Source organism: Amaranthus tricolor, chromosome 8 (genome assembly GCF_026212465.1).
Source record: "Amaranthus tricolor cultivar Red isolate AtriRed21 chromosome 8, ASM2621246v1, whole genome shotgun sequence".
In the NCBI taxonomy this organism is placed as follows: Eukaryota; Viridiplantae; Streptophyta; class Magnoliopsida; order Caryophyllales; family Amaranthaceae; genus Amaranthus; species Amaranthus tricolor.
In genome coordinates this window covers 17,405,032-17,430,146 of record NC_080054.1, presented here as the reverse complement: position 1 = coordinate 17,430,146, position 25,115 = coordinate 17,405,032, and the positions used below count along the sequence as shown (strand labels likewise).

At 33.3% G+C, this 25,115-nt stretch overlaps 1 protein-coding gene across 3 annotated transcripts in view; it reads left to right on the top strand.

Moving 5' to 3' along the window:
- The window catches only part of LOC130820309 (ABC transporter D family member 1-like), a 36,455-nt gene extending 12,480 nt beyond the window's left edge, over positions 1–23,975 (top strand). The window contains exons 4-23 of one of the 3 annotated variants that reach the window (XM_057685631.1): positions 893–1,028; positions 1,118–1,196; positions 3,494–3,732; positions 3,849–4,150; positions 4,239–4,350; positions 4,477–4,635; positions 6,186–6,285; positions 6,357–6,465; positions 9,062–9,152; positions 9,378–9,502; positions 9,623–9,772; positions 9,864–9,936; positions 17,075–17,255; positions 17,522–17,680; positions 19,123–19,281; positions 19,353–19,586; positions 20,186–20,346; positions 20,448–20,500; positions 20,621–20,699; positions 22,502–23,975. In XM_057685631.1, coding sequence (XP_057541614.1) covers positions 893–1,028; positions 1,118–1,196; positions 3,494–3,732; positions 3,849–4,150; positions 4,239–4,350; positions 4,477–4,635; positions 6,186–6,285; positions 6,357–6,465; positions 9,062–9,152; positions 9,378–9,502; positions 9,623–9,772; positions 9,864–9,936; positions 17,075–17,255; positions 17,522–17,680; positions 19,123–19,281; positions 19,353–19,586; positions 20,186–20,346; positions 20,448–20,500; positions 20,621–20,699; positions 22,502–22,588 — 2,788 coding nt within the window. In that variant the 3' untranslated portion in view covers positions 22,589–23,975. The other 2 variants (XM_057685630.1, XM_057685632.1) reach the window with 2 other exon arrangements.
- The last annotated feature ends 1,140 nt before the right edge of the window (positions 23,976–25,115 follow it).

The following is a 25,115-nucleotide window of genomic DNA, read 5'->3' as shown; positions in this document are numbered from 1 at the left end:
TTAGAAAGCAAAGATTACTTTCTCTATCTTCGTCATCTATGATGTCAATTGATCAGCAAAAGCGTTTTTTTTCCCAGAAATCTTTGCAAACTAAAAAGTACTTTTCTCCCACGACCTCTCTCCCTTCTTTTTTATAGGAGTAGCTTTCTCTATCTTATTTTTTTCTTTTTAAATTTTTCCCCTCAACTTTCTCTAGTTTCCATCAAGGAACGTCACCAGTCCATGTATTGCATCATCAAATGTTTCATAAATTTGTTTTCACTCCTTTCAATTGTATTACATATCAAGAAACAATCATTGATACACTTTTGGAATATGCTACATTTTTCATATTAATCTATTTCACTTAAATTGTTATATTTCTTTTTTTAAAATAACCTCTCTTTTACCTTTTCTCATCAATGCATTTGATTTGTCTTCATTCTCCACACATCTCAATAATTTATTATATTCTTTTGTAGGAATCTAAATTCTAATTCAATGTTACTCTCCTTATAAATTTCGGCGTATCTTTTATGTAAAACTTTCCCTGTCACATGTGCATGGTTTTAAATATTCCCAGTGCATATATCGGCAAATGTCTAATTTTCAGCTTAACACAACCATTGTAACTCTGGCAATGCAAGATCACTAACTTGACCATGACTAACAGTCATCTCAACCCGTTTTTATTTAAATGTCGCTTTGCTTAGACCTAGAATGTTTGTTGAGACTTGAGAGAGTACATTTCTTCTGTAAGACATCCCCTACTAGTTTGCTTCTTAAAATGAATATTTAAGATCTTGATCCATGATTTTAATTGTTCCTTGTGAACTTCAAATCTAAAACTAATGATTTATATCCCTTCTAGGTGTTCCTTTCCGGACTAATTCATTTATCGTCTCAAATGTAGTGGTTATGCAGGCCGTATACATGAGTTAATTGCTATATCTCGAGAGCTTGGTTTTCGCGATGGCTCTCTGTCACTTACAAATGGAAGTAAAAATTGCTTTAGTGAGGCCAAGTACATTGAATTTTCTGGCGTAAAGGTACCTTTTTTTTTTTATCCAATACTCTTGATGCAATTGTCATTCTGTGATTCCATTCCTGGATGTACAAAAATGTTGTGTGAACGCAGGTTGTTACTCCATCTAACAATGTGCTAGTTGAAGACCTGAAACTCAAAGTTGAAGCAGGATCTAACCTTTTGATTACAGGTAAAGTCAGAATTTCAATGTCGTGATGTCTCTTGAAATTTAATTCTTTTTTTCTTTGCTGGATTTACAATTACAGTTGTATTTTTTTTTTGTATCTTTTCTGTGTTTGTATATTCATTCATTGTTCGTTGCCCTTGGATTGTGATTGACTTCTGGTCATGAAATGTGATAAATGATAATATATGTTTTTTTTGGCTTTCCAGTAACTAGCAAAGGTGATGTGCAGAACCTTTTATTTTCATGCTAATGTTGAGTTGTTATGATCTTGTCTTGCACTTGAGCTCATAAATTTACATTTTTTTCTCTATGGTTAGTTTGAAATTTTTTATTGCTCCTACCGTACACTTTTGTTACACCCACATGACAAGATAAAGATATAATAATGAAGTATGTTGTAGCTATTTCCTGTCCATTGTTCATCGAAGCTGTGCTATGAGCCACTAGTAATGGTTAATGTAAAGTCACTTGTGAGGGGGTGAGTACAAAGAAGAGAGTTTAGAACTTAAGAGAGCATAATCCACAAAATTGTTATGCTTTTGTGTGCATGTAAAAGAAGTCATATTATTGAGATTTCTGCCTTTTTTGCTAATCAATTCAGTTTCATTCAATTGTTAAAGCATCTGGACACGTGTATTGAGCTATTTCCAAATTCAGGACTATAGTTCTTATTAGCTGTGGTGAATTGGCCTTTTCATTTTAAATTTAAGAAAGGACTTAAACTACGAGGAAGGAGCTCTGGCCTCTGTTAAAGTTGTCTTATTTCTTTTCAAATGTATCTCTTAATTCCCTAAAGAACTAACTTCTATACTCTAGTGAGCCAGTCTTTCGTCACCCTTCTTTCCGTAGAATCGGAGTTATAAGATATAATGGCCACGAAATGTGTTTTGCCGTCAATGCTGATGGTTTTACAGTCATCTCGGCCTATATATCAGATGCGGTGAGCTCAACAACATATATGACACGGTCGCAAGACGGTGATGTCACCTTGCTTTTGCACTATGTTACAATTTTACAAGTCTTTCATAGTTCTCATCATACAAAGAATTGTAAGTGCAAAGAGATAGAATCCTGTGGAAGAAGAATAAAAGATGATTAGTATTTAATACTTTTCACGTGCTACAACTTGCAAAAGTTTCATTGCTTTGAGGACATCTGTAGCTGTTGTTCCTTCATCAACAGGTGTCCAGGCACAAAGACAACTTAAGAGCATACATCTTCCAAATGTCAGTATTAGGGAGACTAGGGATTCTTATTCATTCCCTCTTAGAATAGTACGAAATATATTGTGGTGTTTCTGGATTCAAGGGTTTGATTTTGAGTTCTGATGCTACGAAATCATTATTTGGGGATTAAAAGAATCTACAAATCCTGAAAAATATTGTGAAAGACCTGCAAATTTCAAATTTTGAATGACATCTCATATGCCGTCATTTCAAATTCCCATCTCCGTTCTTTGTACCTGCTTTTTCTCTAATCCTTTTCTTTCTCTTCCCTTGCAGACTCACTCCATCTTGTCCACCATAAATGTCTTCCTCAAACACAGTCTCACTCACCTCTTCCACCTGCAAGTTTTCTATCCTTCTTCACTACCTTATTGAAAAGAAGCAACTCTTGCAGCACTGCCAGTTTTCTTTCAATCCCCTGAAAGAAATTTTGTGTATTTTGTTCTTAAATGATTAGAGATCAATTCTTATTCATGGATTTTGGTTACCATTCTAATTTCTATATCAAGATTTTCGAAATGGTAGCCTTTAGAAAAGCCAAATCTGAAAATTGAGCTTTGAAAACTTGACCCAATCTGTAGTCTTTTTTTACCTTCAAACATGTTAAGGACTTGAATTTGAAAATTTGTCCTGGATTGATTTTTTAAACGCCTACATTAGAGATATTTCCCATTACTGGAGCACCATGTTTGAGTTCGATCATGCTTTTCCATCTTTTTTTTTTCTTTACTTACAACTTAGATATACTCTTCTATCGGGTGTGTCTACTTAAGCAGTAAAAGTGCTGCTTCCTGGGCCTTGTGGAGTTGCACTTTCCAGCATCTATCATAGACTGCTGCTTCTATTGAGCTGAATGGGTTTTCTTTTTGCGTCTGTTAGCCCCCTCTCCTAGGCATGCTATTTTGTAAATGAGGTTTTAACGCCGCGATATCTCGGATATTGTAAGTTGGTTAGTCTATTTTATCTATTTGATCTATTTCAGAAATATTGCAATGAGTCTTGCATTGTAGTCAAAATTAAATAGAACTATGTGTTATGGGCTGTAGTTGAGGGGCAGTTTGTTTTTCTTTGAAGGTCCAAATGGTAGTGGAAAAAGCTCACTTTTCCGGGTTTTAGGAGGACTTTGGCCTTTGGTGTCTGGACATATAGCAAAACCTGGAGTTGGGTCTGACCTCAATAAAGAGATTTTCTATGTGCCTCAACGGCCATACACAGCTGTTGGCACTCTTCGAGATCAGTTGATTTATCCTGTAACTTCTGATCAAGAGGTTGAGCCTTTGACACGTGATGGAACGAAAGAGCTCTTAAAAACTGTAGGATACCTTTTGTTTTGCACCATTATTTAAATTTCTGAACAGCAGCTCCCTTTTTCACTTAAATGTTTGACCAATGCATTTTTACTTTTTGTGGATTTTGTTTGTTGATCCAGGTTGATCTTGAGTATTTGCTTGATCGTTATCCTCCAGAGACAGAGGTCAATTGGGGTGAGGAACTTTCCCTGGGTGAGCAACAGAGATTAGGAATGGCAAGGTTGTTTTATCATAAGCCCAAGTTTGCAATTCTTGATGAGTGTACCAGTGCTGTGACTATTGATATGGAAGAGCGCTTTTGTGCTAAAGTTCGGGCTATGGGAACTTCGTGCATTACTATATCACATCGCCCTGCATTAATTGCATTTCACGATGTAGTATTGTCCTTGGATGGTGAAGGAGGATGGGTTCACTACAAAAGGTTGAGTTTAATCTGGCATGTTGTCAAGTATTTGTAGTTTTGATGTGCACGAGAAACATGCTTAGTCAAAGAACTCATAATTTTACAGGGATATTGATATTACTGTTTATGAGAATGGAAAGGATGTAATCAAGCCTTTAGAGTCTGACCGCCAAAATGATGCAATGACTGTTCAACAAGCATTTGCCACTGCCAAGAAGGTATTAAAATTTTGAATCCCTTTGTTCCATATGTTTATCTTTACCACTCATATTTGTGACAGATAACCCTTTTTACTAGCTTTCGTGAAAAGCTTTTCAATGACAATTTAATGTTTTCCCTTTTAGAGCTCCGCGTTCTCTAGATCAAGCTCTGAATCATACATCTCTGAGATAATGAAAGCATCACCTACTTTAGATAAAGCTGCAACTTTACCACTTGTTTCACAACTTCAAATAACTCCAAGGGTGTTGCATTTGAGAGTTGCAAACATTTTCAGGATTTTGGTGAGTTGTTCATCCTTTTATACCATGGCTTCATCTTTTCGAACTGTTCCTTGATGTATTTGTAGTTCTAGTTGATTTCAAATATTCAATACGTACTTTAAAATTACAGTGAAATGCTTTTTTGACTGGGTTTGATTTTTTCATCTGCCCATTATTGTTTCAATTAGTATGATTTTTGACACTAAATTAGTACTTAATATAGAATCCATGCGTGTTATTCGGGGTTTTTTTGGGGAAAGAAGCTGCTGTTCAATATGCATAAGCTTCTTCTGAAAGAGTTAAAGTCTTGATTCAAAAACATAAATAAGCTTTACATCTGAGGAAACTTGAAATTTTATGCTTCCAGGAAAATTTAGCACAAACAACTTATAAAATAGATAGATTAAAAACTATCTTTAATATCTTCCATTGTGTCGAAAACATCCATATATATATCATTTTCTTTGTAAAACACCACCTTTAAGCTAAGAAATTATTTAATTTGGTCCTCAATTAAATTTCGTATGACTTTGTTTCCATTATTATTCCCCCTTTGATGACTAGATGATTAAAAGATAACAATAATTTAGATCGTTTTAGAATTTGAAAGTCAAAGGTGATGTTTTGCGAGGAAAATGATATATGATATGTAGTGGTTTTTGCCAATATTTATTAAAGGGGTCATGTTCAATTTTACAAATGTTAAATGGTGATGGTTGTCGAAATTTCTTAAGCTTTATGTTGAAGTAATGCTTCAATGGCTTACGGCAAGGGAACGTGTTTTTTAAGAATAAAGACGTCTCTCATAGGTGAACCTGGACATTCTTTGGATGCATTTATTATTATTATCGAGAGCACCAACAAGAGGTATTTAAAATTCAAAGTTAATACTTTCTTCATATGTACTTGGGAGGCAACTTCATATAATTATTTTGACCATGGTCCTGTTAATCCCTTCTATCTTGTGCTCTTTTCTGCAAACGTGTTGTGATTACTCACTAATGTTTTATGTGTGCTGAATTTGATGGGTGTTTTAGATACTTCATCTGTGAACAATTAAAGGGGGAACATAGTCATTTTAGAAAATATTTTCATCAGATCTTAAGCATTTTAAAGCATTATAAAGTTGATCTCACATCCAAAAATAAGATTCCTGAATAAATTTCAAACAACCTTGGCTCTATACATTTTTTTTCCATAGCAATTGGATCATTGTTTGACCCTTTTTACCATTGTCCCCTAATTTGCTAATCCCCCAACAATATCTAACCATGTAATTTTCGGGTTGATATTGCAGATATAGGCTGTGACTTGCTACCTCATACTGTAAATTAAGTTACATTTGTTTTAACTAATCTACATGAATGCTGTAGAATTAGAGTCCAACTTTTCTTTGAGTCATTGGTTACTCTCAAGGAAAAAGCTCTGCAATGTGCTTTTAAAAATGTAGCATTAGCGCTATTTGAAAAAATCTTTATTTGTGTCAGTGTACATAAGATTCCCTGTCAAGAAACAACAAACTTGTGCTAAGGAATTTAATTTGACTTGAGGTGATGCTATCCCTTTTCCAGGTCCCTACTGTGCTTGATAAACAAGGAGCACAGTTACTTGCAGTTGCAGTTTTAGTTGTCTCTAGGACATGGGTTTCAGATCGTATTGCGTCTTTGAATGGTAAGCGGCATTGTTTTGTCCAGTACAATAATTTACTACCAAATTCGTAACTGTTGCAAACATTTCTCCAGGGACTACTGTAAAATTTGTTCTGGAGCAAGATAAGGCATCCTTTGTCCGTTTAATAGGGGTCAGCATTCTTCAAAGTGCCGCTTCTTCTTTCATTGCTCCTTCTATAAGGTCATATTTCTTGGTATCACAAAACATGGTTCCACCTTGCCTCTATTGAATCGTTTTTTTTTTTTTTTTTTTTTTTCTTTTTGATGTATCTTTTAGCATTTTCTCAGATGTAGTTGTCTCTAGAAAGTGTCATATGAATACATCTGTACGCTTCTGGAGGATTTTATTTTATTTCTTTCTTTAAATAACCATGACAGAATCAATTCAATCTAACCTTATCAAATCATACAATTGGGGGCATCACTTTCTCAATAAGATGACATCGTAAATAGATTATTTCATCTATGATCCAGATTACAAGAAATAGTATTGAAATATGTGTATCAAACTTTGGTTGTGCGACTTGTGATCTTAATGGTTGCATGAGGCAGAACTCTAGAATGGACTCTGTTCCGCACTTGTTTTTACCATTTTAAGGGGTGTTGTGTTAATTAACCAAGCCCATGACACATCCTGTTTCATGTGTTTGCAAATTTCATACACATTAGACATGGAGTCAATGTCTGGAACCTTCCATTTCAGAAGAGTTGCACAATATAAAGGAGTTGAAACAGATACTTCTTTTACAAAGATAAGGACATTTTGGATTGTATCCATAATTAGTGATTTTTCTGATTTTGGTAGCTTTTATATGGACTTTGAGGGTAGCTTCATTTCTATGATATTAAATGTGTTGATTGTTTTATTTTTATATAAACAAACCTGTGTTGCATCTATGTTAATCTTCATACCAACTGCTAATAGAAACAAAAAGGAGGTTGTAAATTACAAATTCATACAACAAAATAGCAAACTAATGCACACATCTTTATTCACACTAATAATTGTTTAGGTGAATTTCTCTACAGATATTTTGCATTTGACGTAAGCTGTCAATAGTATTTATGATTTAGACATTATTTTGTTCATTACAAAAGAAAGGAAAGGAATAGACCATAAGAAAACAAAGGAAACTCCCTAAATTTCCTCATGTGCTTGGTAGGACCATGAAAAGAAATAGCAAGCTTCCAAACATGTAAGATAAAATTCTGAGTTCCTCAACCCATATTCCATCATAACTTACTCCAACACAGGATGAAATATCTGTCCACCTTAGTCCACCACTCCATCATCGATTTTCCATAGCACCCCCTTTCAAGCAACCACAAGTATATCTATATATGGTCAAATTCGAGCATCAAATTCTAGATCTGGAGTTTTATATTTGGATTTGAATATTTCAAGCTATGTTTAGGCTATAGGAGTTTTTTTTAACTTTGCCAAATTTTCGTCTTCTCTCATCCTCAAAATAGATAGAATAAGGTTATTGGTTGATTGGCGATGTCACTTTTTTGTCAGATTTTATTGTATGGTGAGAAGGAGGTGTCACTGTCGTTACAGTGTTGTTGTTGGTGGTGGGTCAGTTGTACTTGTAATTAGTAGTACCTCAAGTTTAGATTAAATAAAAAAGGAAGCTTAAAAAAGCATTGATAGTACTACTCATATCAACAAGGTTTATAATTTTTAAGGAAGCCCATCTGCTAAAACTTACTAGTTAACCATGTTTAGCGTGGGGGAGTTTTAGGATGGGTGACTTCCCGGCAAGTTAGAGTGCACACAAGTGAGAACAAAACACGCAAGAAAACTCTTGTATTTGTTTGTAAGGCCAGTCTACAACCCATAGGTAGTATCGCCGATGCGGACGAGGTTAGGATGTTACAAATAGCATCAGAGCAACCCGCAAGCAAATATGGATGATCACAATAATCAATTCACGTGAGATGTAAGATATTGGAGCCTGAAAGAGATCGATTTTTAGGTGCAGTAGGCGTTAGGATAAGTGGGGGTGAATGTGATACCCAAGTTGAAAAAAAGGAGTAAAAAAGGATTGATACCATATCAATAAGGTGGATCAAACTCATCTTGTGATATTGGGGAGAAGGGTAAAGGATGATGTAGTCCTTAGGTTCCAGCACCTCCTTGGGACATGAGGGTGAGGGAACTTGAAAAGGGAAAATGGGGAACAACCGAAAAAGAATTCGAAAAATAACAACCAAACATCCACTAATGGAAATTGGAATACAATTTCCTCTCCCTTTCTTGGTTCACCCCCTACCAAACTGCTCCGTATTGAGTTTTACTTGAAACGGGATTTACATGGACTATTGAAGAAAGTTTATGTGCTTGATGCAGAATTTTCATATTTGCATCATTACATAAACAAAGGTGACATGTCCAAAATTAATTGTACCCATTAAACGTGTCTTCTAAGTTCTAACACCAGATATGTGCTAGATTTTGTCCTGCTGATGTTATTCCTCGCTCTAGCTTTTACCATTTCTTTGGGTTTTTTTTTTTTTTTTTTTTTTTTTTTTTTTTTTTTTTTTTTTTTTTTTTTAATCCCTGACTGGTAATGGATTTTACTTGTTTCCAACATTAAATTATTGTCTTTGCACTCTAGTACTTGTTAGTCACATTGTGCTATTGCTTCTTTTTACAACTTCGTGCTTGATTTTTCTATGGTTTTAGGTTTTACTTTTTTTCATTGATATAAGTTTAGCATGATGATTCTTGTGTCAGTGACTTTTTGTTTTCGATCTTGACTTGTGGTGTTCAGGCACTTGACTGCTAGATTAGCCCTGGGATGGAGGATCCGTTTGACTCAACATTTACTCAAGAATTACTTGAGAAGAAATGCTTTTTACAAGGTAAATTCAGAGCAAATGTGTTCGAGTATTGTATAAATGATACCGATTCTTGTTTTGCTTTATGCTTGTGAGCCCATCAATTCTGACTAAAGACAAAATGCTACAATGTGCAGCATTGCAAGCACATTATATTTGATTGAGAGGGTGTGACTTGTCAATTATAGTGAAGTTATTTGTTATTTCATTATCAGTGAACTTTATCATTCAGATGTTTTTCTTTTTCAGATTTTTCACATGTCGAACAAAAGTATAGATGCTGATCAGAGACTAACTCACGATTTAGAAAAGTTAACCAAAGATATATCAGGGCTGGTTACTGGAATGGTGAAGCCAACGGTTGACATTGTGTGGTAAGCAATGATAACTAGCAAGAGATTCAAGATTTAACTGCAGCTTAGCTGCTTAGGATTTGATTCAAGAAGCTGCCTTCTTTTTTATGTCATTCTTACTGGATTTGATTAATCTTGAAGGTTCACTTGGAGAATGAAGCTATTAACAGGCCGAAGGGGTGTTGCTATATTATATACATATATGTTGCTTGGACTTGGATTTTTGAGGAGTGTTACTCCAGAGTTCGGTGAACTTGCAAGTCAACAACAAACGCTCGAGGGAACATTCAGGTTGTTACTTCTTTGTTATATTCACTGCTGATTGTGTAATCTGATATCTAGTTTTGAGCTTCATGCCTTTCTCACCTTTCTATTTTATTAGGTTTATGCATGAGAGGTTGCGCACACATGCTGAATCTGTTGCTTTCTTTGGAGGAGGTGCTCGGGAAAAGGCGGTGAGTAACTATGATTTTAGTTTCCGTTTTCCTCCCCTTCCCTCCAAAAAATGGAAAAATAAGCAGCCCCTCTAGAGCGACTATGAAGGTACTAGAAGGGTAGAGCTATGATTTTTGACATGTCTTCAGGTGTGGAGAAGGGTTAAATCTCTGGCGAGTAATTTTCTTAACAGGCTTAAACCCTGCTTTTACCTTTTCTTTACTCTTTTTCTGCGATGCATATTTTACTGTTTTAGAAAACAGCACAATATTATTGTTCTTTCTCTCTTGGTTCCAGAGTTAACTTCACATTTTTCTTTTTAGGGTGTTTCTAAAAGAACTTCAATATCCTTTCCCCTTCTGTATTTCCACTCATCTATCTTTTTCTCTCTTTATGAATACTTCCTTACTTACTTTCCCTTACTCTGCCACTTCCCATTCTCTCTAGACTTAACAATGCAGATGATGTGTACTATCAAAGGTCAAAACAACCTCTTTATTGTTACTAACAAGTGTATAATAACAAGGGTAAGGTTGCGTACATCCGACCCCTCAAACCCCATCCTATATAGGAGCCACTTAATGACTTTGGGGCAATGAAATGGTGTTGTCATGTTGTGTCTCTGCCTTAAGTTTGTTGTTTTGTTGGACAGGAGTATTATCTTTTTAATCGACCATAAATCATTTGTTGTATACCGGTACTATTTGGAAATAAATCTAGAGCACTACAATATCAAACCAATGACTAATAAAGAAACTGATTACACTAACACTTTTAAGGCCTGGACTTTGGGATAAATAGTCTAGGAAGAAGCTTCCACATAAAACTAATGCCAACCTGAACAAACAAATCACATATGCAACAGAGTCAAGATGTGGATTTGTAATAGCGAATAATTGAAGGACATATTTTTAAGTGAATGAGGCTACTATAATCAGAGTGTGGCACTTGTAATGAGGTTATGTGGAACTTGTGAATGAAGTAAGAAGAAAACAAGAATGAACTTCAGAGATCGATTGCCACACTAGTTTTTGATTGGTCCTTATTCTCAAGATGCCATTATCCTAACGGCCCGTTTGGTTAGTGGTATCAAATGGTGGTAATGGAAATGATTTATAGTGTTAAATTTTATCAAAAGTTTCATATCATTCCCATGGTAATGAAGCTTTGATCACAAAAATGTTCTTTTGTTAACAAATTTCCATTACCACCTAATACAACCTCTCCCAATGGTAATGCATTGGAATGAATTTTATGAAGAAAATGAGATGATTGAAGTTGGACAAGCATGGCCATCCAGGTAATTAAGAGATTTTTCAACCAAAATTACACTAGTTTTTCATTCCTATTACCACCATTTATTACCAACTATCTAACAGGCCGTAAAGGCAATCGGCTCTACCGCCTAGGTGTGGTTTGGGGTTCAATATCATATGCTTATCCTTGTGATAAGAAATAGGTTGTTTTTCGTGACTCTTGATTGCAAACATCATTTGCACCGCACATGAACAAGAAGCTCAAATGATTTAGTTTATTGATTATATTATCATGAAATTCCAAGGACCTTGAGCATTTACATTCCTTATACACGGTCAAATATCCTTTGTGACCCTAGCAGCTTTTGGGTTAAACATGGTGCCCTTTGAAATGGAATTTTCTCACTTCTTGTGTGGGTCAAAGTCTCCCAAGCTTTGGATGTGGTGTTTATCACATGATATACATTAGCAAGTGACTACTCTTATCAGTTACTGCAAAAATAAAGGATGCTTTAGCTGTATTAATTTTACACTAACTGAAAAAGTCGTATTATTAGGAGATTTCATTAGTCGTTTTTAGCGCCTAATTTTTCTTATATATTTGTTCGTTACTAATTATAATTTAATTAGTGATGGTAGTAATTTGAAAAATCTCTACAATGATTAGAAACTTGTTAATTCGTAATGTGATTATGAATCGTAACAAGTAACGTAAGCTTTGGAGGTAAAATTTAAAGTTGAGCAACTACCCGTAACAGTTCGAGAAAATTTTAATTATTACCCAAGCATATTATATAACCATGATGGGAGTAAATTAAATATTTCACACATATACAAGTGATTTTTAAACATGAAGTACAAGTTACATAACTTGTTACATGTACAACAATTTTTACCCAAACCTTAAACTATCTTAGATAAACCTTTCCTACACTATAATAGATCAAATGATGGACAAAAATCACCAAAAAAACAACCCCAACCAGCCATGCTAAAGCTGTCCTACTCCCCCTTATAGCCCTTTGTATACTTACATACACAAGCTAAAAACTCTACCCAAGAACCCCTTTTGTTCTACCCAAAGTTTGTGCATCATTACAAGCATGCAAGAGGCAAATATTTGAAGCAAAAACACTCTATTTTCTGAATAATTATTCAGCCATAAACTCCAACACATTGTTCCCAAGTTCATCCATGAACAAACACTAGAATCCTTCAAACTTTCAATAACTAAAATACCTTCTTTTCTCATCAAATCTCTTTAAAAAAACCCATCTAAAACTTCTGAAAATTTATGTTTATAAACTCAAATCTCCCATAAAAAATAATCTTCATCTTAAGAGCTTTCCATAGACACCAAACTTGAAGAAATCCACCAAGTATAGAGTAAGTTATGTTCATTTCTTTATTCCACTAGTTTTTGTTTAAACTTGTTCATGTAAAACATTTTTATTACATGAATCTTTCTATAAACTAAGATCATTATAAAATGAGTATTTTATCTCTAAACTAAGAAAATCATCACTTATAAATTTATAAAAATCGGCCATAATAGAAAGTAAGAAGATGTTTTTCCACAAACATATAAATTTTGTTACTTAAAGGATTCAAGTGAAGTTATGGGACTTAACTAAGTATGTTGCTCAACATAATAAGTATACTCCAAATATGTTAAAATCATCACAAGTATTAGTCTAACAACTCTAACTCGGGAAAGTTAAGTGCATGTTAGAAATCCAAAATTATTATTGATTTTTGGATAAATGCAATATGTTTAGTTGAAGAGTTGGAGTTGAGACTTGAAGGGTAAGGACCCGAAGTTAGAATCACTTCTAAAAACGCGTAGGAGCTTACGTGGGAGCTTACAGAATAATTATATAGGCTTGGAGTCGAGGTATGTCACATGGGGTGATTTTTAAAGGATTTAAGAACAAGTTGGGAAAGTTTGTGTATAAACTTGTTTTTTTAGAAAAATAATGTTCCCAAAGAGAAGTTCTTAAAATCTTGAAAAATAATGTCAAAATGATAAATTTGAGTATGGAATAATTTATTACAAGTATTATTATTGTGGGCATCATGCATATTGATTTTATAAATTATTGTATGTTTAAAGGCATGTTTAACACTACTTTGTGAAAGTTATTGTGATGGAAATGATTATATGAATTTGAAAATATTTGAAATTCATTTTTAAAGAAATTTCCAATAGCTATATGTTAAGAAAATTTCTTGGATACTTTTTGTTGAGATTATTCGTTAAATTGATATTTTAATGGATTTTAAGGTGTTAAATACTCTTATTATAAAACATGGTATTAGATAAACTCTTCATCATCAAAAATAATTAATAAAAACATATGATAATTTCTCCAACAAGATTTGGCCAGAATATATTTAGTTAGGAATTTTTTTTTTTATGATTTTTGAATAATCGTTAAATTGTTTAACGGTAAATTGTAAAATGGTAAAATATAAAATAATTACCAAAAAAAGACATATGGACTCGAAATTTTTATCACATACTCATATGGACAGTAGGTAAAATTGGTAAAAGTTTGGGAAGGTTTTGTTGACATTTAAAGATCTTAATAATTTTTACTCGGTTATTAATAATCGGTAAGTTTGAAAACGGTAAAATATAAAATAAATACTAAATGACGTCTTTTGGACTTGAAAATTTAATGAGACACTTATATAAACAGTAGATACATGTTCAAAAATTTATATGGATTTTCGTGACCATATATGGACTTAAATAAATTTTATTCGGTTTATCGGTAAAATAACGATATTAATTATTAAAAATACCCCACATGATTTTTAATGGTTATTTAAAATTTTATAACCCTTAAAATAGCTTCTGGAATATCATATAATTTTTATAATATTTTATTCGGACTCAAATAATTTTAAACCTATTTTATTCTATTTATCGATAAAATGTCTATACAAAATAATAAAACATCATACATGACTTTTATAAGTTCAAATGGCTTAATAAACATATTATATGACTTCTAGAACTTTGGTATAATTTTATAAAATAAATTATTAATTATTTACTAAATTATCAAATTAATAGAAAATGTTTATTTATTAAAAGGTGTAATATTGTTAATTAAATTTGGGTAAAAATAGACCCTTATCAAAAATTTATAATTATATTAATAACCTACTGCCTCATAGTATAAAATAAGTTTAGATTAGATGGTTTATAAATTTTACGGATTTAAGACACCATTTAAATAATGATAAATACCCAAATTGTCGAAAATAATTGTAAGATCGTTATAAATTCGCATAACCAATTATAATCTGATGGGACAATCTTAAATTCATTTTAAATAAGGTATTATAATGACTTGATTAATTTGGGCCTTGTTGGAGAATTAATATGTATTTTGTAAATCAATTATCGATTTTATTACCGGCAAAACTATCTCGTAATTAAGAAAATAGTGTTTTATGAAATCTTCTGTCATAATGATTTTATAGACTTATGAATCATATTCTAGTTGTTTTGAATGAATTTTAAAAACCTTTTAAGTTATATTTACTTTAAGAAGGATTGAAACGAAACATTTTAGTGGTTTCCTTGAAAAATCGTATTGAACTTTAATCACTTTTTGTTATGATGCATTTCCATACATGCTAGTGATGCCCCAATATAATACGAAGGTTATGTTTGATGATATGATTATGCTAAGCATGTTTTACCCATGTGGGAAACATTATGATTTGATTTTGCTAAGTTGCAAATAAAGTATGTTTTGCTATGTGCAAATAAAAGATGTTTGTCATATGGAAAAAGTTAATATTTTTGACTTTTAAATGCTAATAAAATTACAAGATATATATTATATACAAAAATGTTTTAGCCTAAATGGCGGGTACATATGCCACAGCAAATGTTGTGTGCTTGATTAAACGGTTCACCAATGCTGAGCGCGTATTGTTCACAATACCATTGTGTTACACTTGCCGGACATGTCGCGGACAGTAGACCGACTACCAAACGAGTCACAGGATGACTCACAGAGTACCCATGTAAACTTATGATGAGTTGAAATTGATTTGGATCCACTGATATCTTATGATTTATGATGAAAAATGAGAATTTGAAATGACTATAGAGTTGTTGAACTTGGTTTGAATGATAATATGATTTATCAAATGAAAGAGCATATTTCAAAATGAATTTACTCAAATAAAAAAAGGTTTTAATAACTTGTTTGACGGACACCAGTGTGTTTATACTCAGCCTTTTTGTTGATACTATGCTTTGTATGTTTTTCCAATGGTTTTGTTTTTAGAGTAAACCCCTATGGCACCTCGACGAAGAATGGATATGCGAGCGGAAGATGAACACGAGTTGGAGTATGACTCCCCTTTTGTTTAGATATCTTTATTGTATTTGAGAGACTATTAGTTTAGATTTAGACTATTTTAAGGATGTAATTTGAACTTTGGACTTATTTTGATTTGGTTGTAATTTTCCTATATTTTGGATAGTTAAGACTTCCGTTATATTGCTTTGGGTTGGTTCAAGTATTATACTTGGATATTGGTTTGACCTTTAAGTAACCCCTTAATTGTGTTGGCAAAAGTAAGCTTCCGCTTGATTAATACTAAGTTCCAGTTAGTGTTTGCCTTCATAATTCGAGGCGGTTACACTAACTCTAATATCAAGAACCAGGAAATGTAATTGATGCCCTAATACTTCTAAACCAAAGATTGAAAATCGGGGATAGGGATCTCAAGATCAATTTAATCCTGTCAACCTCTTCAAGGAACTGCTGTGATTTGTGAGCCTCCCTGACGGGCATAAGAGGTTTATTCAATTTAGGCTGAGGGTTAATGTTTATTGTTTAGGGTAAGAGAGGACAACTTAGAGAACGAAACTTGAAAGACGAAAAGGTTGATGTTGATGAAGTATTATCCTTTTTTATTATAGGATAGGCCGAGGAAAGGAGAGAGCTAGGTGAATTGAACCCAGTACCTTTCCTGAAAATTTGCACTTGCTCTCCAACTGAGACAAGGCAATAATGCATATTATTGTCCTTGATATGTGCTGCTCTTATGTCAAATCTTGGACTTGATGTTCTAGTGAAGATCTAGAAAAATCAAACTACTTGGCATAACCTATTTAAAAGGGTTTTAGATCCTGTCTTAAAAAATAGAATAAATGCTGATTTTTTCACTTTTTCTTCTCTTTCCTCCCACTTGCTCTCACATTTTCTAATCTCTCTTCCCACTTGCCACACCATATTCCTCCTCTGTCTAACTTTCTTAATATGAGTCCATTCTTTATTTTGTTGAAACATAAGATATATAACAATGTAGTATAGTTTTGGATCCTTATCTTATTATTTTCAACTAGAGCATGAGATCTAGTGATTAATATAGTTATGAGTATAGTTACATCTTTAACGTGGATTCATTCATAGTGCAAAAACAAGACCACATCGTAAATTATCAACCGAGTCGTAAAGGTTGTCCAATGCAACATCTCATTATGTTTGTGGCTTTGTGCTATATAGCCCTTTTAGGAAATAGTGCTAAAATATGGTAACGTTAATGGTTGTGAAATGGATTTAGTAGTCAATATGAATGATTTCACGGTTGTCGCGGCTTCTATTCAGTTACAGCAAGGTAAAAAGCCACTGTAACATGGTACAGTGATGTGGGCGATATTTTGCCTATGCCTTCAAGTAACCACTTACCGGTAATTGAATAGAATGTTTAAGACTCATCAATGATTTATATCTTTTATTTTTTTTCAAAGTCTCCTGCATTTTGTGAATACAATCTTAGTCCTTTTGAAAATTGAGGTAACATTTGTGTTCTTGCACTGTTACTAACTGGATGATGTTTCCATTATTACTTTATTTTGGCACTGTAGATGGTTGAAGCAAAATTTGAGAAACTCCTCAACCACTCGTTGCTTCTAATGAAGAAGAAGTGGCTTTATGGTATACTTGACGATTTTGTCACCAAGCAGCTCCCGCATAATGTTACATGGGGATTGAGCTTATTATATGTCATGGAACATAAGGGGGACCGGTCCTTGACTTCCATTCAAGGTGATGGCTGGCAATTTATATGATATTAGCTCTGAAGACTATTTCACTTTTATATCACTACTTTCTTTGTAGTTTATCTGAGTATCTTATCATTGTCAAGCTTTGTGTTGTTAGACTTAGAACACACCTACTTTTGTTAATATAACCTATGATGTGCACTGAATCAATATTTTGCATAAATTTTTCCTTATTAGTTCTCAAAGATTGACGATATCCAAGGACTTGGGATCATATTCACATTCTTACTTTTTGAATTTTCTTTTCAGGTGATCTTGCTCATGCATTACGCTTTTTGGCATCAGTTGTGTCACAAAGCTTTTTAGCTTTTGGTGATATTCTTCAGCTGCATAAGAAATTCGTTGAGCTTTCTGGTGGTATCAATCGAATTCTGGAGCTGGAAGAGTTTTTGGATGCCGCTCAATCTGGTAACTAGATAGAAAGTAGTCTACCGTTGTAATTGTTCTATTTGTTGGAAGGATCTTCGTTTTGTTTTTCCTATGCAGCCATCCTATCCTTAAAAGTATATTGAACTTTCCTACACGGTTCATAGTGCCAGAATACAGTTTTAGTTATGGTAACTGTTGTGAAATAGATTTTGCTGGCCATGCGGGTGATTTTGCATAGGGATGGCAAAGTGGGCGGGTGGATGCGGTATGCCCTCCATCATACCCATACTCACCTAAAATTTTCATGCTCACCTCCCATGATGGGTACAATTTTCATACGCACGCCTGCGAACTTGGGTATGCATTCAAACCCATCCCCACCCACAATGACCAACTGAGTATACCCATCATGGGTATATCCACCTTATACCCGTTTCACATTCATTCCTACTTCATCAATCCTTACAAATTTAATTGTACATTTAATTTTGTTTAAGACATACAGTGTAACAAAGATAAAATTAATTATTCTAAATCTTTTGTCAATAGCTTTTAATAAAAATAAACAAAATTGATATAAATTAGTATATTATAGATATAGGATTGGTGGCTATGGGGCTAGGGCTAGGGCGGGTAAGACCTCATACCCACCATACACCAGCTACCCACTACCCATGACGGGTATGACTTTTCATAATACCTATATCCAACCACTACCCATCAAAATCATACCCATACCCATCCCAACTGGGGAGGATGCGGTATTAAACTCGTATAATTTTACCCGCCAATCATCTTTAATTTTGCGGTCTATGCGGCCTATGATTCGGTCGTAGTAAATCCAAACCCTTACAATACACTCGCGATACGGTGAAGCGGCCTTATTTTTGCACTATACTAAATTTGTAATTTTTTTCACTAATAAGCTCTAAAGCTGTGTCTGCACTGTGTGTGTGTGTGTGTGGAGATTGTCAATCAATATTAGATTCCAAAATTCTTTCTCATTGTGGACACTATAGCAATGCTGATACAAACGCATTTGTTTTGTCTCTAAGTATTATAGGGGCTTAGACATTGAACAGTACAACACAATGTGAATATTCAGACATGCATAGTTTAAGTATTTATAAATTGTTGTCAAAGCAGAAAAGTATGTTGAAATAATTGTGGATTGCCCCATGTTGTTTTCATGCCATGTAGATGTTTGAGGATTGCTTTGGCGACTCTGGCCAAACACATTTTTGAGAAAGAGTGAACCCTCTTGCTGCATTAGATACGTATTAGATGTCTTTTCTTCTTCCTATTGAGTTCTTTTGAAAAAATAGTAATTGTTTGTCCTTTCCTGAAAATCCAGCTGCCTTTTTATACATGACATATTACTCTTATCTTCCTCTTTAAAAGTTTTAAAAAGGAGAGAACTTTTTTTGGGTAGTGTGTTGACTGAAAAGAAATGAATTTTAGCTAATTAAATGCTTTTGCAGATCACTTTTCTCATACTTCATTGGCTTCTGAAGAAAATTACACTCTTTCTGAAGATACCATTTCTTTCTCTGATGTTGACATTATCACCCCATCCCAGAAATTGCTGGCAAGACGATTGACATGTGACATTGTATCAGGAAAAAGTCTTCTGGTTACGGGTTAGTTGATCAACCTGTAATCTCTTACCACTCATCTAGTTCTTGTAATATCTGACAACTTTCCTTTTTAGGTCCAAATGGGAGTGGAAAAAGTTCATTGTTCAGAGTCCTTCGTGGTGTTTGGTCCATTGTTAGTGGAAGACTCAGCAAACCAAGGCAACTTTATGAAAGAGGAATTGAATATGATTGTGGTATTTTTGTTGTTCCTCAACGACCATATACATGTCTAGGAACCCTGAGGGATCAGGTTATATATCCTCTGTCTCGGGAGGAAGCACAGATAAGCGTACTACAGAGACATGGAGGTATGCAGTTGTTTGATTATTAATCTGCTCTATTCATTCCAATTTGACATAAGACTGTTTAATGATCTTGATCTTGTATTCTTTGTTCTTTTGCTGCTACAATATTTCAGATAAAGGTGCTTTTATCCGTTCATTTGATCATGATTCATTATTTCTAGCATTAGTTCTCAATTTAAGAATCTATCCTTTTGTATTTATTTTGTTCATCTGATGTTAAATAATATGTCCCTTATTTCGATGGGGCAAAGATTTATCGATCTTTGGTTTCAGATTATAATGGACTATAGTAAAATGGCCAAAGATTTATAGTTCTTTGCAACCAATGGTCAATCGGAAACAACCTCTTTGTTAGTGTTATCACTTACAAGGGTAAGGTTGTGTACATTTGACCTTAAACCCGACCCCAGTGGGAGCCATTAATGGCATTGGGGTAATGGAATGTTGTTGTTGCGGTTGTTGTTGTTAAATGATGAAATCTAGTGTCATCTTGAAAGATTTTAAAATGCTTGAAATAACGAGTTTATCTTCGATTCTGACATTTGATTGTTTTTGCAACATGCTTTCAAATCCCTCAAGGAACTTTCCTTTGTTAATTTCAGGTCATTGTACTTGCAATTCCTCAACTTTTTTGGATATGCACTTGAAAGACATACTAAAAAATGTTAAGCTGCTCTATCTATTGGAGAGGGAAGGTGGATTGAATGCTATTCTAAATTGGGAAGATGTTCTCTCTCTAGGAGAACAGCAGAGGATAGGGATGGTGAGTTCTACATCTTGTAACAAAGCTCAGAATCTTAGCTCTGTGAGAAATATTAACTCTTTAAAATCTTGGCTTATATGTCATATTTTTGTCTGCTGAAGGCGCGCTTGTTCTTCCACAAGCCTAAATTCGCTGTCCTTGATGAATGCACCAAGTACGTAATCTTGTGTTTGCTCTTTTTGTCCCCATAATTTCTGATCCCAATCCTCACATACAAGATTGGTTGTATCACTGTATATCTTTATTATTGGAGTATTGACTTCTTAATTGACAGTGCAACAAGCATTGATGTGGAGGAGCACTTATATAAGCTCGCTAATGAACTAGGCATTACAGCTATAACTTCATCTCAGGTATGTGGTATCCCTTCCAAGTCTATGTTTGGCATGCATCAAACATTTTCTTGCATGTGGCCTGGATCACCTGCTGCTTGGGAAATTATCTTACTTTGAACTCCCAGTTTTAAAGGAGGCTACTAATTTTTTTCTATATACTTGTTTCACAAACTTTCTGTCTATTTTCAATGGATTCAAGGTTTTGCATTTCCTTTGCTTCACTTCCTGATAGACTTGATTGGTTGTGTAGGACATTATAATTGTGTATCAGTTTGACCAAAGGTTAAAAATAATTGGCTCTCTGCTATCCCAGCCTCTCAGGGCCCAGGGGTAAAGCCATAGTTACATGGAACATGGAACATAGCCACGTTCCGCGATCCGGGAACTTTTGTCCCCAATCACCACGAAACGCGACCCAAATCACTCAGAGTGACGTCCCAGTGTAGAAGATCTTTTTAAAAGGTATTTTGGCTTTTATTTACAAATTAAACAAAAAAAAAGGGAGGAAAAAACGAGATGAAACCTAAAAAACTAAAAAAAATTCTACTTAAAAACAATTTTTTAAAGCAAAAAAGTCATTTTTAATTTAATTTTGTTTTCTAATATATTTTTTATACATAATGTATCTCGTACCCAATCGTCCCCGAGTCAATCGAGGTTGCCTTCCTTGTTTCCGTTCCTTTTCCGCGTTCCAAAACGAATGTCGTTCCAAGTAAGAATGGGTAAAAGCTACCTACATCCCATCACCTTTCCCATCAAAGATCCAATGCTTGGGTATTGAAATACGGAATATTCTTTGTTTTACCTTTTTGTTTTATCAACTTTTTTTGATGGCATAAGTTAGATGAAAACTCTACTCGTTATCAGGATGTATTTTAATCCCTTCGTTTAAGATAAATAAGGATATTGATATTTCCCTTAGTAATGTTAAAACTGTTTACGCTTTCAAATTACAGAAAATAACATTTTCATTTTCAGCAAGCTTTCCACTTAGGCTCTAGTTTTCTTATTTTCATTGAAGCTAAGAGAACCACTATGGTCTGTAGATGTTATAGGTAAATCTGCTATTGTCATGTAGAAAATTTTTGAAACAGCTAGTCATAGTAGCAGCTTTTTCTGAATCTGCTTACAACCTTACAATGTAAAAAGGAAAACCACTACTCCATTTGCAGCTCTCTATATCTAAAAATGCCAGTGTGAATTGGGGTTCTATGCTGACTTTTTGGTAAGAACTAAGTTCATCTGATTAGGTAAAATCGCTACGGTCATTAGCAGTTTTAGTAAAAGTTGCTAGTAACAGAATTGATTTAACACTGAATAAAGCCTAGCCAAGTCCAATACTTCATGGATAATATTCTGAGAATTAATTGTTCTTTTAGGAATTTGGAACAATTCTAGCATATGTTGGAAAAATTGAAAGATATTCTTTCTATTGTCCTTAAAACACATGCATTATTGCCATCTTAAAAATTTCAGTTATGTTCCTGATCACAGTTCGGAAACCACTTTGTGGGCAATGCAGATAATACTATGGCCATAGTTATCTGAAAAACTTGTAAAATGGGTCAGTGTATTAGAGTTTATTCTTTTGGACATCCTAAAAGAATTGTCAACCATTTGTTTTTTATTGGGTGATTGGGGGAATCAACCTCGAATTTGGGCCCATGCCTATTGGAGCACTGGGAGTCCTGGGCATTGAAAATTGGAAGTGGAACAATTGAGTCAAGCTTTCGTCTAACTGCATTTCTTAGTGGATGTATGATGTGTTGCCAACCATTTATATTTAAGCTACCGAGTCTGACAATGTTTTCGTCTTGCAGCGTCCTGCTTTGATTCCATTTCATGCAATGGAATTGCGACTGATTGATGGAGAGGGTAGTTGGGAACTTCGCAAAATTAATCATTGATTCTACAGATAATATAACAAGGTTGATGAATACAGTCCAAGTACAGAGATTTTAATTGCTATGTTCCATATTTTAGGGGTAGCAATGTTGTGAACATTATTTTGGCCTCGGAAGAGCAAACCTTACCCTTGAAACGAACGGGTAGGAACTGCTTGCGGGGAAGTCAGAATAAATAATACCGCGCTTAGATAAATGTAAGTAATGTAATCATAGGAATATGTTCCCGTATAGGCTGTATAAGTAATCTAAGATAAATTTTGATTCATCCCGACTCTTGTATAAGCGATCTATATTAAATCACTGCTTATTTATATTTATTTGTTCCTAGTGAAAGCAATTAACATATTACGTGCGTTGCTGGTCAAACATTTTCCCGCCATCTGTTGTTCTTTATGTGTTGCAGTGTGTTAGATTTTACCGCCTTCTGTTTAATGGTTCGCAGCTGGTACGACATATCGAAAAGCAAGATCATGTATTTCGACCTCATTTGATTGTGAACTTGTAGAAGCTGTATATAGCTTGGGAATACTTGTTGCATGTATTGTACAATTTAAGAATGTTGTAGATTAATGAAAGCTCTATTGGGCTGTTATTTTTATTACTCCACCTTCACAACCAAAACACATAAAAATCGAAGTCGATCAATATAAGATCCTCCTTAAACGTTGAAATTTGACAAAAATCATTAAGTTTATTCAAAAAGACCAGGTTGTATGCGCTTTTTTTATCAAGGACATCAAAACATGCCTTAAGTTTCCTCAATTAATGTTCTATGAATTGAACATCAAAGAGGGGAGTTTAACCTTAACACATTACAATAAAATTTATATGTAATCTTCTTTGTGTATAACAATAATTTTCATGAAGTTTTGTTTGCATTACATAAGTCACTCAAAAGTCTGATAATTGATTGAAAGTGATCGCTAATTTTGTATTTGTGATTTTTCTTATATTTATTTATGAGGTAAATATTCACAATGAGATATAATAAATGACATTAAACAACGACTAAAAAAATAATAATCTAAATGATTATGTTTGGGAAGATGTTAATTAAAATACTCTCTTATAGTATTAAATTTTAACCATTGCTTTTAGCATCTCGTACATTGGAACAATTTTGACGACCATATAAAAACAATATAGATTTTTTCGCACGTCTCGACGATACGAAGAAAAATTTATAAGTGTTTTTTGTTTTAAATGCGAATTCTTTTATAACTTTTGTAACTCATATTTTTCTTTAGCCACGTGCATATTCAAACTCTGTCTCATAACCTACAATATTTAACAAACATATTGCAAATGTTTTTTCATTTAAGGTAGTTTTGAGACATTTGCCGAGATTCTGTAAAATAAATTTTTTATTAAATTATCATAGTAGTTGGAAGCGGGTACCGTGGAAGCCAAATCAAAATTAAAAAAATATCATTCTATAATGTTAGTTTATTGCCATTTTACTATTTATTTTACCGGAAAATTTTTAAATAAAATAAATCGAGAAAAACATATTTATTTTTATTTTACCAGAAAATATTCATAATTTAAAAAAAAGTAAAATAAATAAATATTTATTATGTTTAATATCCCGTCACTTATAATAATCTATGTTATTAAATAAAAGATAATCAAAAAGTAAAATTATTTAATTTGCATTAGTGAAAAGTTAAATTATTAATGTTAATTTTTTAAAATTTAATCGTTAATTATTATCAAAAAACTAATTAGAGTCAAGTTGACCGGTTCATATAAAATGAGAATGATGGGCATCCAACTAACACTAACAAGTCTAGAAGACCATGGTTCTCCATCTTAATTTTAAGCACCATAACATAACTTTACAAGTCTAGACAACAAAGATTAATTGATATGAGTAATAAAAAAAACATTACATTTTCCAAACAAAGGCATTCTTTAAGAATGCTTAAAAAGGATAAATTTTCAATAGAGATGGCAATAGATTTTAGAACCGATCTAAATTTATAGATCCGTATCTGCAAAGTTTGGGTGTCCTATTTATTTAGACTCGTTGGATCCGGGTCTAATAAAAATATTTGGATCTAGATCCATAAATCCTAAGGACTTGTTTTATTAATAAAATACTCTCTTTGTTTCTTAAAGAAGTTTTCATTTGCCATTTTGGATATTTTATTGGTTGTTCCCATAAGTAATCTTTCGATTTATATTACAAATTTTAGACAAAAATAACTTTCTTTATCCTCATTTTATTATTTTATTAATATTTATGGTACCCACATATCTTATAGTAACTTTATTTTAACATTTTTATATTTTTTATGGTCTTCACATATTTTTCTACTAACTTTATAAAAATATTTTTTTATAAATTGTGATCTTCATATGTTTTTCACTGACTTTCTTTTAATATTTTTTACTAATGTTTATGAACCTTATTCTTCCTTCATCAAATTTATTATAAAATAAAATAATATAAAAAATTTTATTTTTTCTAATTTCGTGAAAAATTATCTGTGGGAAGTGGGAACTTCGTCGAGTAAAATAAATT